At 38.4% G+C, this 18,398-nt stretch overlaps 1 protein-coding gene across 8 annotated transcripts in view; it reads left to right on the forward strand.

Annotated features, from left to right (window-relative positions):
* Window positions 1–18,398, forward strand: part of LAMA2 (laminin subunit alpha 2) — a 623,859-nt gene that overhangs the window by 366,065 nt on the left and 239,396 nt on the right. For all 8 annotated transcript variants that reach the window (XM_045058020.1, XM_045058023.1, XM_045058022.1 and 5 more), the window contains 2 exons: window positions 8,528–8,614; window positions 16,647–16,858. In XM_045058020.1, the coding sequence (XP_044913955.1) occupies window positions 8,528–8,614; window positions 16,647–16,858 (299 nt within the window). The remainder of the gene's footprint in view (window positions 1–8,527; window positions 8,615–16,646; window positions 16,859–18,398) is intronic.

Below are 18,398 nucleotides of genomic sequence, written 5' to 3' on the forward strand. Positions count from 1 at the left end.
TAAATGCTGTGATAATGCCTGAAGAGCTTAAATTTTTAGTGATTTTTTAAAAATTCTGTCAGCTGTAGTCTTTTAATCTAAAGGTGTTATCAAGTTGGTCATATTTTGAGTGAGGTCTTATCCAACACACTGCTAATGAAAATAGTCTTTTGTTAGAGTCAGTGAATACTATGAGTTAAGGACATTGAGAATAATTCTTTCATTAAGTTTAAAATCCTCATTAGAATTGTGATTTCTACTTTTCAGCCCACATGAAATCCTCTTCCTTCTCTCCAACAATCCACCTCCTTCAGAATTTTACACCTTAGTCATTGGAATAAAAAAAGAGACAGCATTAATATTTAATAAAAGCAGACTAATGAGGTATAGCACTACACATTCCAATAAAGTAAATATTAGTCCCATTTTAGAGATTAAGAAAAAATGCTCCAAGTGGGAAAATAACATTATGGAACCAATTCTGGAACTACATTTCCTTGATTTAAATGCTAAGTTCTAAACTTTCTAGCTGTGTGACTCAGACAACATTACTTAAACTCTCGGTGCCTCAGTTATTTCATCATTAGTTGTGATAATAGGACTTTCTTATAGGATTGTGAGAATTTTGTAAATTAAAATACACTAAGCATTTAAAATAATGATTTGACATGCTATGTCCAAGGCAAGTACTGATTATTATTAAATAACTTGCTTAAGAGTCATATATTAAAGAAAGTATCAGGGGTTCCTGGGTGGCTCAGTTGGTTAAGCATCTGACTCTTGATTTTGGCTCGGGTCATGATCCCAGGGTCCTGGTATCAAGCCCTGTGTCATGCTCTGTGCTGACAGTGCAGAGCGCCTGCTTAAGATTCTCTCTTTCTCCCTCTGTGCTGCTTGTGTGCACATTCCCAATCTCTCTCTCTCTCTCTCTCTCTCTCTCTCTCTCTCTCTCTCTCTCTCTCTCTCAAAAATATAATAAAACAAAGTATCAGAGTTGGAATTTTAAGTTTAAAGTCAGTGTACTTTCCAATCCTCTGCAATCTACATTGAGGATTTCTTTAAAAATCACATTGCATTCAGTTTTAGTGATAACATTAGAAACAATTAAATGAGCAGTTGGGTTAATGTATATTAGTGATCAAAACCTTTCCAGAGTTTAGGGTGCAAGCTTGGGTGGACACAAAACTAAAGATCCTTTGGCATCCAAAGAGTGTCAGTGAAGCGGAAAAAGGCAAAAGGGAAATCTACTGGAAAATAATAAATATAGGAGAACAAATTAAATTCCTTCATAATCAATGGTGAGTCCTCCCTATGCTGGCTGTAATATAACATGATCCTTGCTCGCTGGTGTACTTGTGAAGGGTTAGAGGACCTGCTCATTCACTGTGGCTGAATGAAATTCTCCTGGACTATCCAATATACTAGAAACTCACTGCTCATTACTCACTTTCACTGAGGAAAATGGAGGGATTATATTTGGTCACTCATTTATGTGCACTCCTTCTCAGGCAAAATGTCATAGGTGTTAGCCAACCTATCAATCCAGCAGTCCTGCCACTGGTTGTATAGTGTGAATCTTAGTCTAATACATTTTGAGAATTATGTCATTGATTGGACATGGGTTTATCCTCCAGTCTGACCAACACTACTATAAATGCAGAGGAGGCATTCATGGCCCATCCTTCTCTGTTTACTGTACTTCTACTTTAATTTTAATAATAGGTTCTAATTGTGTTATTGAAAGAAAAAAGAAAGTCAGTGTCACCATCCATCAGTGACAAAAGGATTGGGTCCCCGTTACAAGGATGGTACTTCCTCAAGTATGTGTATTCCAATTTGGTATAATTATGCAGATCTTGACTTAAACAAATAATAAAGACAACTCAATAACATCAGCGACACCAAGTATTTAAAGATCCTTCAATTTTTGAGATACCTTTACTTACATTAAATAATTATTAAATTATTAAATAATAATTTTATCATTAGAAGTAGAACTGAGAATAGACCTGTCGTAAATTTTAGCTTTAAATACAGAATTTTTATAAATAGGAAGAGGAGAGAGTGACAGTCCACTTACTTTAAAAATACTAGTTCTGTGTTTAGAGTTATAAAGATTTAAATTTAGGGGTGCCTGGGTGGCTCAGTTGGTTAAGTGTCCAACTTCGGCTCAGGTCATGATCTTGCAGTCCATGGGTTTGAGCCCCGCACTGACAGCACTGGAGATTCCATGTCTCCTACTCTCTCTGCCCCTCTCCTGCTCACACTCTACCATTCTCTCCCTCAAAAATAAACATTAAAAAAAATTTAAATACTTTTAAATTTAAAACAGCTTGGAAAATTAACATAGTTTAGCTGTGCAATTGTGAATAGAAAAATCCATTGTAATCTAATAACCTGAAATGTTTTATTTTTAAATCACTAAATAATGGGACAGTTAGGGAAACTCTTCATTAAAAAAAAATTTTCAAACGTCATTACTATTATAATCTGACTTGAAAACTCTGATGAATAAATTCAATATTCACAAATAAGCCAGAAGATGGGATTGAAATTCTCACAGGTTATTCAGAAAAAAAAAATTCAGCTAAAGGTTGCTGCAACCTTCATCTAGAAGTATAAAGCTTGGTGATAGTTTTGCTTTGGTGATTTATCTATTTAATCCTTGATCATAAATCTTATAGATCACAAGCATTTTGGCTCCAAATTTCTTAGATAATATTGCTAAATAAATCAAATATGTAGGGAGATAGAGATCGATTGGTATAATTATTATGATATATGAATACAGACAAGCATATAATATTTAAATTATACATATATATCAACTTCATCAACTACTTAGTGTCCACTTTTGCTCAGGCTTCTCATCTTGGTGATGTATATATTTTAGCTATAGATCATAACTAGGTAATAAAATTTATCTCCAGAGAAGCAAATAAAAGTGTAAATATTTCAAATGTTTTATATTCATTAATTTCTGGTATCATGTAGCTTATGAATTAAATATAATATGAAAGAGACACATGAATGCCTACCTTTGAACACTTAGAATGTGTTTGAATAGATAATATTATTGAAACCATTTATATCATAAAATTCATATCATTTTGAATGCTACTTCTTTGTATGCATCAGGAATGCTAAAATTCAAAGTTTTAAAAGAATGGAACACTTCTAGAACTGACTTTGGGGCTCACTGAAAAGACTATATTGAATTATGGCTGTTAAAATTAATAGTTAATAGAGAATTATAAATATTCCAAGACAAGAGATAAATTTAAGGGAATATTTAGCAACATTATGTAGAAATTTTATAGTGTGTTAAATGTTCTAGAGCACTTTTGTACACGTTGTTTTATGTCTACATGAGCAGTTATGATGTATTTTACTCGTCCCTTATACCAGAAGGAAGAACTGAACTCTAGAGAAATTAAAAGGCCTCGATCGTGATCATTACAGCTCGCTTGTGGCAGGACCAGTGTTAGAATCCATATATTCTGATTCACCTCTCTGTGCCTCTTCCGATGGGGCTATAGAAATCAAAACAATTACTGGGGCACCTGGGTGGCTCAGTTGGTTAAGCATCCGACTTCAGCTCAGGTCATGATCTCACAGTTCGTGAGTTCGAGCCCCACATCAGGTTCTGTGCTAACAGCTTGGAACCTGGAGCCTGCCTCAGGTTCTGTGTGTGTCTCACTCTCTGTCTCTACAACCATCCCCCAGCTTGCTCTCTGTCTCTCTCTCAAACAATTAATTCATTTTTTCATTAAAAAAAAAAAGAAATCAAAACAATTACAAAGACATTGAAGAGAAGCAAGAAAAAAAAAGAAAGAAAAGAAAATTAACAAACCTTCATGTTAAACAAACTGCAAATGTTCATCATAAAGTATTCTAGGGTTTGGCGACAGTTATGCTAATGCAAATGTTCGGGATTAGAACGTGTTGAGAAAGTGCAGGTTTAATGAAGAAGTAATTAAATACCTTAAAATTGAAACAAATCAACATATTTTGGCAGAAACTTCTAAGGTGTTATTAAATTGCAGCTACAACTTAATGTGACACTTTACAGAGAACTTGCTCTCATACTTTATCAGTACGAAAGGCTTTACTAGGTAGAACGGAGTCTCTCATTTGGCTGCATGAGAAACTCAAGTTAAAGAAAAAAATTGCATCCAAAGACACAGAGAATAACCCAAAATCTAATTACAAAATCCAGTTGTAGACATTAAATAAGATTTCATACTATTTGAATGTAATTAAAGAAATATGTGTTTGCTTAATCGTTCTCCTAAGAATAAAAACAGAGATCATTGACCTGAAAGGAGGAAACCTTACAAGGACACTTCAGAATTTCATGTGGCCCAAACCACACTCATGAAGTAAATGAGTTTTCCCTTTGTTTTTCTCCCTTCTTCTCAAAGCTCTGCTCCATGGCCCGTGGTGACGGGGTCTTCTCATGGCCCTTTCCGCAGTAGCTTCCTCACTGACACACACATCTTGTCCTCTGGTTTCTCTTTCCTGACCTGAATGTTCCAGGTTACGGTTCGTTAGCGGGAGTTCTGCTCCCCTACTGTGTATGCAAACATAGAGCATGCCCTGATTTTGTGGCCCTGATTTTATAATGATGGAGATTTCATGCCAGTGGCAAAAGGAGTGGTTATTTCATATCACATCACAGACCGGAGAGACAATGCAGTTCCCTCTTGAATCAGCTGTAAGAAAGCTCAAAGCCATATGCTGACTGCCACTTTCAAATAAACATACCTTACGATACGAATTTTGTGTTCTAAATACACCCTTCATTTTATCTTATGTTTAAGTGGCTTTTTTCTCTTTAACCTTTATTGCATCATTTTATCTTAATGTATATATTTTGATAGGTAGAATTAAATTCTTCTTGGAACAAGGCCAATTGTATCTTTCTGTTCATATGCACGTATGCTAGCGCAAACACATCTATTCACATACATATTCATACATATACACATATACATACACATATTAGATACTTATAAATGGATCCTTATAAATATAAGAATCTATTCAACCAACCATTAAGAAAGACTATTTCAGGGGACCCGGCTGGCTCAGTGGTTAAGCATCTGACTTCGGCTCAGATCATGGACTCATGGCTCACATGTTTGAGCCCTGTGTCGGGCTCTGTGCTGACAGCTCAGAGCCTGGAGCCTGCTTCGGATTCTGTGTCTCCCTCTCTCTCTCCCTCCCCCCTCTCATGCTCTGTCTCTCTCTGTCTCTCTCTCTCAAAAATAAACATTAATATATATATATATATATATATATATATATATATATATATATATATATATATATATATATAAAGACTACTTCCAGGGGCACCTGGGTGGCTCAGTCAGTTGAGCAGCAATGTGGTTTCTGCTCAGGTCATGATCTCATGGTTCGTGGGTTCGAGCCCTGCATGGAACTTCATGCTCACAGCATGGAGCCTGCTTGGAATTCTCTCTCTCTGCGACTCCCGTGCCTGCTTGCTGTCTCTCTCAAAATAAAGAAAGAAACATTAAAAAGAAAAGAAAGACTATTTCCATGTGCAGACCCTTACTATCTAGTCCACTGGTAGCTTCTCATCTTCCTCCTATTTGTGGAAAATGCCCGCTGTTCTTGGATTGCCTGTGTCTTCTGCGGCATGAAGTGGATAATTCAGGAAGCAGAACACTCTCTCTGCTGGTGTAGAGCCAGCCAACTAGTGCTAAATGACATAATCTTGGAATCACTTAAAGGCAACAATGATCTCACAGTTCCCTCTTTCTGTCACAGAAGAGTTAGCTTCATTTTTTGGCCAAAATCAGTGTCAAGTTGCTTGCTGCCGTTGCCAAAACAAATTTCGTATGCGTTTTTGTTGTACGTATTCCTTTCTCCTTCTCATTTTAGTCTTGTTGTCAAAAGTCCTCTTCTCCATAGCTGTAACTGTAATAACAGCAGTAAGGGATTGAGCCCTCAGTTTAGACTGTTTAAAGAATATTGAGTTCTGTTTCATTTAAAATTGTTTAATGTTTATTTATTTTTGGGAGACAGAGAGACAGAGTGCAAGCAGAGGAGGGGCAGAGAGAGGGGGAGACACAGAATCTGAAGCAGGCTCCAGGCTGAGCTGTCAGCATCTAGAGCCTGGTGCGGATCTTGAACCCATGAAACGTGGGATCATGACCTGGGCTGAACTTGGACCCTTAACTGACTGAGCCACCAGGCGCCCCTGAAATCCGTTTTATTTAGATGCATCATGTCAAGTACGTATATTACCAAAAGTTTCAACGTATTTAATTCTTAGCAGTAGAATGATGCTGTCTGGTTAGAGGGAGAAGAGAATGTCAGATTAGGAATGAGAAGTCCTGGGTCCGATGCTCAAGTCTCCTGGACACCAGCAATGACCTTGGGCAAGACAAATGATGCCTGCTGCAACCCACTTATAAGATTTTGTGAAAATGTGATAAAATTGTTCGTAAAAGCACTCTGAAAATGCAAAGAGCTAGTCAAATCTAATATATCGTTATTCCTTAAGATTTTTCCTGAAGAGGTGTTGATTTTTGTCAGTGGGTACATTTTACTTTACTTCTGTTGGTTTTAACTGACACATGGAATATATTTAAGAATTTGAAATCTATTTTATGGTTTTACAGTGTCAGAAACCCTGTCAAGCACCTTTGACATGACTTATGGTAAACTAATTTAGGATTTTAAAAAATAGTTGGCATGATTTTCTTTCAATCACTGTAGTCCCACATGAGTGGGAAACCTGGGGCTTCTCGTTAGAGTCACTTTGTCCCTAGATGATGAGACAGTTATGGAATGCCAATTTTAAAATAAGACATACATGTGTTCTAGAGATTTGTCAAAATCCAGTCCTCCCTTTTCTGTCTGAAAACAATAGCAAATCACGAGGTGAGGAAGGAAAAAAAAATCTGTTTCTTTCCATTTTTACATGTGCCTGTTTTCTTTAATGCAGTCACTCGCCTGCCAAGAAAATCACTCATGGTGAGGTCCTTTTAGGTCACGGGTGACAAGTGCCAGGCTGCTCTCTAAAAGATGGCCCTCCTCTTACAGAACACAGGCTGGCTGTGACTTGGTTCCACTCTTTCTGGCAGTCACCACAACCCCCTCATGTGGAGTCTTTTATCTGGGTAATATTTATAAACTCAAGGTACCCCAAACCAGGCGTTGCCCCCCCCCTTGCCTCAACACATTCATTTTGACTCTCCACTGAGTTGAAATCTTTTAAATGCTAGAACTACTCGGTTCTAATAGCTTCCTGCTATAAAAAAATATTAAATCTTTGCAGGACTGCTATGAGTTCAGCCAGAAGAATATTATTCAGAAGTAGTACCTGTGATCTGACCTGCACAAAAGTTAAGAAAGTATTCCAAAGTCATTCAAGTGTCAGGAACAGAACAAGATTGAGACTTGCACTGTTTAATTTGTTGTTCACTCCTTAATTCATTTAGCCATCAAGCAAGCCTCTACTGAATCGTCCTGTCATATATAATAGAAAAATAAATCTATTTACGGAAAACATAATGGGAGAAAGATTAATTGGGGGCATTTTGTTTTAAAATGGCAGAGCAGCAGAAATCACAGAATTCAGAATGCTTCATGGGTCTTCAGAGAATGATTGTGTCAATCTTGGGGTAAGGGTTCCTGCCTGAGAGATGTCTCTCACAAGGCAGAGAAGTATGCCATAGTTGTACCTGCTGTTGAAGGCTAAAGCTGGCATGTAACTCTGTAATTACTGTGCTGGTTCCTAATTTGGTGTTCCATTCTGTTACTTCAGATCCAAACTGGAAATATGTACAAAAAGAGAGATAAACCTTGGAACATGCCAGAAGATGTAGAATGGCAAGACTTTTTTGTTTTTGTTTTTTGGGGTTTTTTTTTTTTTGGATTGCTTGGTTTTATTGTAAATTTCAGCAGAGTATGCATGCTTTACCTCTTCTGAAAACTCTTTGGAGGATTTCATCTGTGTAAACAGCAGACCTATGGGTCCACATGGGCAGCAGCTCACACACATGCATGCACTCATGCACGCGCACACACACACACACACACACACACACACACACCCATGGAACCAATGCTGAAAGTAGAAAACCACCATTATTTCCAAGATCCCATACTGAGTTTTCTAAAATCTCTAACAGATTGTTCTGGGCTGCTTCAAATTCAGGATTTGGCTAGAAAGCATACGGTGCCGCGTCTTGCCGGGCCTGGGGTAACTCTAAAAGGCAACTGTGTGGTGTCACTTGTTACTGATGATCACAGACCCACAACAGTCAAAAGTCAGTTAATAACATGCCACAAGGCTACTGCTCTCCACTGGGCTACATCCACGTCTGCAGAAATAGTAATGTCATTTCATCCTCGACTGGCCAGACCCTCATCTCCATCTGTGAGACGAGAATGACCAGCTTATACCCTTTTGTCACAGCAGTTCTGGAGAAAGAGAAATGAAAATATGCTGCTAATGACATTGTGTATGTGCTTCTTCCTTGTCTCTTGTTTCCCAACAACATCCACATAGCTTTAGCCCGACGTGCCATTTAGACCGAAGTCTCGGATTGATCTGTGACGCATGCCCTGTCGGGTACACAGGACCACGCTGTGAGAGGTAAGCCTGTACCACACTGTCTTTCAACATGATTTCTACCTTGGGAGCTATAAAACCAGAGGCATTATCATCCTTTGTACTAGTTCAGAAAAGCCGCCACACTTGGTGAGGTGAAATCAAGTTTCTCCCTGCATGTGTCAAACCAATGCATTTTGTTTTTATAGTTTATTTATTCTCTAGAAATTGCTCTATAAATCTCCATTCACTCAGAGAATGTTTGATTAATGTTTTAATCTTAAAGGGTAAGCATTAACCTATAGTCTTCCTAGAAAGTATTGCTCAAGTAGAAAGTCATGCACTTTAAGATTTATCTTACTGTCTATGGTGGCACCATTTATTTTTCATAATTAGATTTTTGTTCTTAAAATGTGGCTTAAATGTGTGGTTCATAGTTCAGCAAGTGGCCTATAATTTACCTTAAATATATTTGAAAATAGAAATAAAATGTGATTTATTATTGTGATTTATATCCTCCTCTAAGTACTTCTAAGCCAGTATTTTAATTCCTGGTGATTTTATCGAGTTGCTTTGCAGTGGAACCTATAGATAGCATTTTATGTAATTTGTGTGATTATTTTTCTCCTGAAACACTTGTGAAGGAAAGATTCTTCTGTATTTCAGTCTCATTATAAAAATGGTAGAAAATTCTCCCTTGACATCATTGACAAGTACACCAACATCTCTCTGGTTTTAGCACTGAAAATAGTCCCCTTTGCTGCCATCACTGGGGTGTGGGGACAGCAGAGGAAGTGACCTGCTTTCACCAAGGCGAACACCACAGAGGGCTATTTCCGCCTATCCTTTTCTGTCCTTTCGTCCCCCTATTTCAACCAGGCTGCATAAAGTTAATGAAGCAGGAGCCAATCACCCAGAGAGGATTTAGTCAACAGCTAGCAGTCTGCGGACAAAGTGCCCGTGACAGTTCCCAGCAGCAACAAGTACTATTTGTGAGCATGGCAACATCTGTAAATTAGTAATGGAAGAATAGAACTGAAATAAGGATGATTTATTTGCAACTGAGAAACTGGAGACCTTTGTGTTAAGAAAAAAAAAAAAAAGGAGGGCGCATGTATATTACTTACTATAGTAGCAGAACGTATCATGGCCAAGACAGATTTACATCAAATGCCTAACCCCCCCTTGGGTCACTAGAGGCAACCTTTTTTTTTAGCAACTGGAAAATGGCAGCTACTCTTTCATAAAATGCCATTAAATCCCACTTATCTAGGTGACCATAGTCTCTGATGTATTTGTATTACTTCGCTTCATGCTCTGTGTTTTCCATACAGAGCAGACGATAATTTTTGAATCAACTACAATTTTAAATTCTACATTTTATTTAACAAATGTCAGTTCAGCAACTGCCATGTGCCAGACACGGGACTAGACATAGGATCTAAACAGATGCATTATACCACCCTCACCTTCAAGCAGCTCACATATTTCATGTGGATAAGAATGGTTGACTGTATTCTGGAGACAGTTCTAATCTGAATCATAAAAACTACCAAGGAAGGAAATACCTCACAGTAAGCATAATTTTCTTGTTAAAAAGAAAATGGAAATGGGCATACATAGCTTATCAAATGGCATATCTTATCTCCAAGTTTTTCAGCCAAAAATAATGTTAAATTGTTATTATATGGAAGATGGAATATTATATTTTTCTAGCCAGAATTTGGGTTAGGGTTTTTCAGGAATATTTAGGGTTTCTCATTTCTCTGTATTTATATGAGCTTAAAAGTCCATTATTAGATGGATCCAAAATATTAGGAGAAACATTTTTGGGGATGTTCAGGCTGAAGTAGAAGGAGGGGAGAATAAGGGTCAGAGTAAAAAGGAGATACTGGTTGCATTGAAAATCTTGTAATCAAACCCATTCTGTAACTGATTGGTGTAATCAGTTTGTGCACATCATCTACATAAAATCAGCATTGGAGAACTGGAGCAGTGTTTCCCAAACCGTAGATGTTTTTGGAATAGAGTTCTGTGATCACACAAGTAAAAGTGCCTATTAGCATGTTGAAAGTTCTGACATGTCCTGGATGGAAGAAATCTGTTTAATGTGTTTAAATCAACCTTTTCTTTCCTTTCTTGAAGTGTATCTGATGAACATCTTTACATTAGTTTCACGTATACAACATAGTGATTCAACAAGTCTATATATTATGCTCTAACAGCATTTTCTAATGTTGTGTGCCCATAAATTCCTGATTTTTTAAATCTATAGTAAGAATGTATCTCAGGTGGACAGGAATTATAATTTTATATTCTTTATCTCAATTTAATTTCTATTTTGAGACCAAATCTCCATATGTGGGAGCTGTGAGAGGTTGGAAACATAATCTCAGTCACATAAACTTTAAATGTTCTCACTGTTATATACCAATTATTTCTCAATTGTAAAGATTTGTGTTTTTTCTCTTCTCCCCGTCTCCCAGGCTTGAACCAAAGTTCTAACAAGTTTACTTAGTACCAAGAAGCTTGAATGCTCGAGTGAATGAGTGTGGGTGTGGCTTGTGTGTGGGTGTCGCTGTTTGGCTATGAGTTTGTATGTGTGTGTGTGTGTGTGTGTGTGTGTGTGTGTGTGTGTGTGTGTGCATGTGTTTGGTTATGAGTTATGTGTGTCTCTGTGTGTGTTGGCTATGAGTGTGTGTGTGTGTGTGTGTGTGTGTTTGGGGCAAAGGACAGATGGTGAGCCAATCAGTCCTGAGTAGTTCACCAAAGCATATTTCTTCTGACTTCTTCCTTTTTCCTGTCCTCCTGACCACCTTTCCCTTCAGACCTAATCACTGGGCACCACTGTACCACTTGTGTGGGTACAGGACTCACTCTGCTGCTTTCACTCCACCCTAGGACCCACCAACTCTATTCTCATCCTTTCTCCTCCATCTGCCTTTCCCACTTCATGCCATTTTCTGTTGGGGGATGAACTACAGCAGGAAGGGCCACATTCATAGAAATGGTGATTTTTAGAGCCCAAAGTCCAGAAGATTCCTGTGTTTCTGCTTTGGTCCTTGTCAGACCCCTTCACTCAGTCATGTAGCACAATGGCCTTGCTGCTAGAATTGAGGGAATGAAAACAATCATGAACAAGAGGACGGCAAAACAAGATATGACAAAATACTGACTAGTCTCTTTTTTTGAGTTGACACACAATGTTACATTAGTTTCAGGTGTACAACACAGTGATTCAACAACTCTATACATTATGCTATGCTCGCCGCCAGTGTGCCTACCATCTGTCACCATACAACACTATGGCGGTACCATTGGCTATATTCCCTACGCTGTACATTTCGTCCTCATGACTTATTCCGTAACCGCAAGTCTGTATCTCTCACTCCCCTTCACTATTTTATCTGTCTCCCCACCCACCTCCCCGGTGGAAACCATCAGTGTGTCCTCCGTATTTATAGGTCTGATTCTGCCTTTGCAAGTTTTTATTCACTTAAAATATCGACTGATATTCTATAACATGTAGAACACTGGTTACACTTTTCAGAAACTTGCTTGGAGTCACAGCACCTGTACTTTCAAGTATTAGTTCTTTCCTCTAGAGAATGTTTTAAACAAAAGAAAAACAAAAGGGAGGTTAAGGGAATGAGGTATTCACCATGGCACCTTGCTAAGATTCTGGATATCTATCATCTGGTCATGGGGAGGAAAAAAATAGAAAAAATAAGAGAAAGTATCTATAAGGGCAAAAAGGGATGAATGTTGGAGCATCAAGAGGAATTTAAAAGAACATGGAGAAAAAGTGAGCTAAATGCTGATGACACCTTCTCTCCTGGGCACCAAGCTACTTTCAGAATAAGTTTGTAGCCTCAGCAACATATCCTACTTAATGGAAAGACACTTAAAAAGACTGGCAAGTTGGCCCAGTGGGATACATAGAACCACATGAAAGTTAATGAGCTATGTGGACCCTTTTAACCCTGTCCCCTCCCTAGCTGCCCAGATTTTAACAACTCCTCCGCAAGTGAGGGGAGAGAGGTCAATGTCAAGACTAATTTCACAATGGCCACTGAGAATACAAAGGATATTACAACCTAATATCTTAAAATTTGGAAAATACACCTACAGTTTTATCCACATGATTCATATTCTAGGTCAGAAAAGTTTATTTTTGCTTTTAAAATTTCAATTCCCAGATCTTATTTAGATATTCTCTGCTTCATAAATTCCTGACTCTGAATTGAGTCTAACTGCCCTATTACCACTATGCTGATGAGAATTTCTACTCATGCCTGAATCTCCTTGAACCCTTGAGGTTCAGATGGAGCGTGTGGAGGTACAGAAATTTAAAAAAGCAAGACAGTCATAGTTAACATGGAAACACCATTAGGAAAATTATGACTCCAAGGAAGGTTCCAAAGTCTGCTCCTATGTGGTTGGGCAATTTGTACACTGCACGAAAGTCCTCAGCCAAGGGGGAGATTGGGAGCTAGAGTCCAGGGTGCTCAGTATGTCTACTCTCTCTTCACTTTTCTGCACATGACAGAAAGAACCCTTTTTTTTTCTAATTTTTAGTAAGGAGCCATGTATGTTGGCAAACTCATTCAGTCCTTAGCTGATTCAATCACCTGGGAGGTATTAAGAATCCAGTGTTACTGCACAAGCCCTGCCGTTTATACCCCAGCCACTCTCCCTCTGTGCCTTTGCCAACACTGTTCCCTCTGACCACAAGACTGCAGTCCTTTCACTCCTCCACCTGAGACTAACCCTGCTCAACTTTTAAAATTCAACTCTAGGGGCACCTGGGTGGCTCAGTCGATTAAGCGGCTGACTCTTTTTTTTTTTCTTTTTTCTTTTTTCCTGAAAGAGAAAGAGTGTGAGTAGGGGAGGGGCAGAGAGAGGGAGACACAGAATCTCAAGCAGGTTCCAGGCTCTGAGCTGTCAGCACAGAGTCTGACGTGGGGCTCAAACTCACGAACCATGAGATTGTGCCCCAAGCCAAAGTCTGATGCTTAACCGACTGAGCCACCCAGGTGCCCCTTAAGCGACTGACTCTTGATTTCAGCTCAGATTCCTGAGAATGAGCCCTGTATTGTGCAGAGCCTGCTTGGGATTCAATTCTCTCTCTCTCTCTCTCTCTCTCTCTCTCTCTCTCTCTCTCTCTCCCCTTTCCTTGCTCTCTCTCTCTTAAAATAAATAAACATTAAAAAAAATAATTCAACTCTATCACCCCAAAAGTGTCCTTGATGAATCCTAATCTGAGTTGGTTGCCCTTTTCTGTGTTTTCACAAGAACATTGGCTTCTCTTTAGTAGCTCTCTGCCACATTTTTAAGCTCATCTTTCTTCTCTACAGACTGCAGTGTAAAGGCTGTGCCGTGTTTATGTTCATGATGAAGTGCTCAGTAGGTGTTTGAGGGGGGGCAGGAGGGGAAAAGAGCAAGAGCCTTTCTATTTTGCTCAGAGAAATTGAAGCACTGTTTTCAGTATATAGATAATGGGAACAGAGGCCGCATATTTTAGGGAAAAGTTACTGTAAAAATGATGGAGCAGAGCAAGAGAACTCTTGCCAGTGTTGCTCTGGCTTCTCATTGTCATTTCACTCTTGCTGTCCTCTCTCTCCCTCTCCCATCTCTTGCTCTAATACTGTTCCTAAGTCATCAGTGGAGAGAACCATTTTACATAATTGCCTGTGGTATCTAGAATCTCATTACGTTAGAGAGTCTTTTTGTAAAATATTGCAATTGGATATGAAAAAAGTTAGCAGATGTGGAAAGGAACAGTGACTTTGTATTGTCAGGATATCTAACTGTAGCAAGGAATCCAATAAACTGTGCTAAAAAAATATCCTCATTTTGCCTTGCGTATGAAAATGAGACAATCTGAGATTTCAAATTACAGTTCGTTTGTGTAGAGTGAAAATCCGAGAGACTGGCAAGGTCTAAAGGGCTGTCATTCACACTAATTTTAATTAAGTGAATCCAACTTGATCGGACTATAAAACATTATTATTATTAACAAAAGTTATATAATTAGCAGTATAATATTCGCTGACCCTAGAATTACTTTTTAATCTCTACTGAAACATTTTTATGTCTCTAGAGCTACTACTATTCTATGTATGGAAACACACACATACATACACTGGTAATAGAACCTGGCATATGAATTATGTGTCATGTATATTCAATAAGCTTTCTTTAATGTCCTACAACAAAAAAATAAAGGCTGCTTCTTCAGTTATTCTACTTAATTGCAATTATTTTCTCATGAACTAAAGGTTCTCTTCATTGTGGGAAAATTTTGGACTTATTAATTGGTATCTATGTTAAGAAAAATTCCTAGATCTTGTTATATAATGCCATCTCTCCTGAGGGCAGTAAGTCATTTTGAGGAAAGTGAGCTGAAAATAATGGGTTTTCGTTGGCTGTGATAATGATCATTGTATATTGTTATTCTAGTGGAGCAAAGTCACTTTTTAATGGTAAACAAAATGAGATGTGAGTATATGTGGATGTGATCATAAACTCTGAATATCAAGTAAGGCAAGGAGAATTGGGTTAAAATTCAAAAGTACCTTCTTATTAGCTCTATGGAAAACCACTTCTGAAGGGATTGTGGGGAAATTTTATGTACTAAAACGTAGTTCAGATTTTACAATAGATAATTAATAAGCAATTACATTTGTGGGTGACAGAATTCTTCCAAGCAATGTTAACACCATGACTTTCACAATTTATACAATATTTTGTGGATATAATTAAACCTAGCAATTTCATTTAAAAAATTATGATAGAAGGTTAATTCTCTATAAAGCAAGATTATTATGGCACCTACACATATTCTAGAAAATGTAAAGTGATTAATGACTTTGCCCCATAATTGCGATGTTATTAAAATATCTTCATATGATGTAATGGATTTAAATCATTTCTATTTTGAATGGTAGAGAGCATTTCTCTACACAGTGACTTCTATGTCCGTGAGTAGATGAGCATAAAAGTAGTGGACTATTGAAATTATATTCCCCCACATTGTTTTTGTTCCCCTTCAATTTTGATCCTTGCTGTACAAGACAGATGACAGAGCTAGCCTGACTGTAAGCCTATAGATGCACTGTTTTGTTTCTCCTTTCACAAGTGTGGCTTAATATGAAGCATGAGCAAATGTAACTGAAAGAGAAGGCAGAGCAGAATAGAAATCGATGCCTCCTAAAAGCGTGTATCTGTGCATCTGTGACATTGAGTAGCATTTTGAAACAACATATGGATGAAGGGAATTTTGATAATATAATTTAAAAAATCTCCTCTGCTATGCCTCATAAATAAACAAACTTGTTTTTCCAATATATTGTAGAGTAGCATCTAGTCCTTAAGACAAGAGACCTACAGGTTGCTAATATGAGTTGTGGGCACAATTAAGCATCACCTTACGGCACGTACATAGGATGCCTGCATACCTGCTTCTCGCTAAAGGTTCTTCCGTGAAAATCTGCCTTTGTATGCATATGCAAATATATACAAACCCATTAGTAATGCAGTGATACCCACAGCCCCCACCTGAATGATAATGAGAATCTTTTGAGTCACAATTTTCTATTTAATAAATTCTGAATTCTCACTGCTGAATTTCCTTGTAAGCCTGTTTCCTCATAACAAGCTTTTGCTACAACAACAAAAAGTGTGAACCTTACATATTTGTACAGAAAACAACCAATTGGAGTAGATACATATGATGTGTTGCACTACAAAGGCTTTCCAACACGGACCTGGATTCCTCTAGAGTGCCAGCAGCAGATTTCTTATTATGCTTTGGTCTCGTCTTCAGTGCCAGTGACAAGATTTTTTTTTTCCTGGCTGAAATCTAATTACTAGTGGGGCTGGCAGGATTTCATCTTGTATCTACACTGCAGTTATAGAAAAACATTTTTTAATCACCTTGCATTTGAGAAAAGGAACACTTAAAAGGAAAACATATCATCCTGGGAGAGGGTAGTACGAAAAGTATATAAACATTGCTTCCGATGGGCTTTATGAGTTCCTCCCAAATACTCACTGATGAAATTTTACCCCTTAGGTGTGCAGAAGGCTATTTTGGACAACCTTCTGTACCTGGAGGATCATGTCAGCCATGCCAATGCAATGACAACCTTGACTTCTCCATCCCTGGCAGCTGTGACAGCTTGTCTGGCTCCTGTCTGATATGTAAGCCAGGTACAACAGGCCGGTACTGTGAGCTCTGTGCTGATGGATATTTTGGAGACGCAGTTGATGCAAAGAACTGTCAGCGTAAGTCCTGAACTATTGACGCCTCTGACAGAATTGATGCATTGCACCTCAAAGCAGCTGATGAGTTCTTGAGTGGGGATTGGAGGGTAGGAAATTATGTGCAATACATGTGTGATAGATGCACAGCCTATACAGAGTCTGCATATTCTAAAATATTTCTTTGTACTAATAGAGTAAATCCTTTGAAAATAGCTGCATTGTCAGAGTGTTGTTTTTCAAAGGATGCACATATCTTTATTTACATGTGGAAGGAAGATTTTAAAATCAACTTGTGTCCATGGTAGGAGAGAAGAATTTAGAAAAACTAGGTAAGTCCCACTTATCCTTATTATTTGTTTCAATTGTAGTCATTTTCTTCAAATGAATTTTTGTCCATATTATTTCTTTAGTACCTGTCTGGAGGTGTTAATCTGTTATGCTTTCATATGTGAACTCTACATTCTTGCATTTCATAATAGGTGCCCGTATTTCCACACACTGGCATTTATAATTCTTGAATGATTGACCTTCACCGTGGGCCTATTCACAGAATGATATTTCTGTGTTTCCTTTCACAAAATTAGCTCTTGTAGGCCTTCGTCTGTGTTCATTAGTGCACATCTCCTGTTTCTTCCCCTTCCCTGGCCTCATTATTCAGTATTGCATAAAATCAAATAATGCTTTGTATTCGCGGTAGTGCAATATGCAAGGGAAACCTTGTGGTGCAGAGTCCAGTGGAATGTGAATCCGTGTCAGCACCCAAGTATTTTATGTGCCATCCTTGACTTCACCTGCCGCCATCATCTTTAGGTAGAGCCAGTTATGATGCCAACACTTCACTCTGTCAAGTTCATTATGTAAGAAGGGGCCCTTCCAGTCACTCAGTTGGGACCTACGACCTGCAAAATTATAGAGACCGCTAGAAATGTAGTCTTTTCACTGTCTCTGCTGTAAACACCAAAGACCTGGTGGGACACCCCACTTCAATAACCAACCTCATAGGGCTGGAAGATGCGTGCCAGATTTTTGTCATTTGCAAATCACAGTTGGTTAAACAAAAAACAAATCACTCTCTAGGACAATAAGCATCTGTTGATATCGCCTGTAAATTGGTATTTTTAAAAGTTTTTTTTAAGTTTATTTATTTGTTTTAGAGAGAAAACACAAGCAGGGGAGGGGCAGAGAGAGAGGGAGACACAGAATCCGAAGCAGGCTCCAGGCTCTAGGCTCTGAGCTGTCAGCACAGAGCTCAACACGGGGCTCGAACTCACGAACCATGGTATCAAGACCTGAGCTAAAGTCAGACGCTCAACTGACTGAGCCATCCAGGTGCCCCAGTATTTTTTTTAAAGGCAAGATTTCCAACAGGCACAGAAGCACACTTTACCTGTATAACATCATAAGGGCCTTAAGAAGTTCTCCCATTCAAAGACATCATCTAAGATCAACACTTTCTGGCCATGTGACCCTGGACGAGACAGTTGACCTCACTGGGATTCAGTTTCCTCATTTACATAAAGGGTCATGATTTTCTGTGAGGTTTCAAGGATCCATCCCAGAG

The sequence above is a fragment of the Felis catus genome, chromosome B2 (genome assembly GCF_018350175.1).
Source record: "Felis catus isolate Fca126 chromosome B2, F.catus_Fca126_mat1.0, whole genome shotgun sequence".
NCBI classification, from domain to species: Eukaryota; Metazoa; Chordata; class Mammalia; order Carnivora; family Felidae; genus Felis; species Felis catus.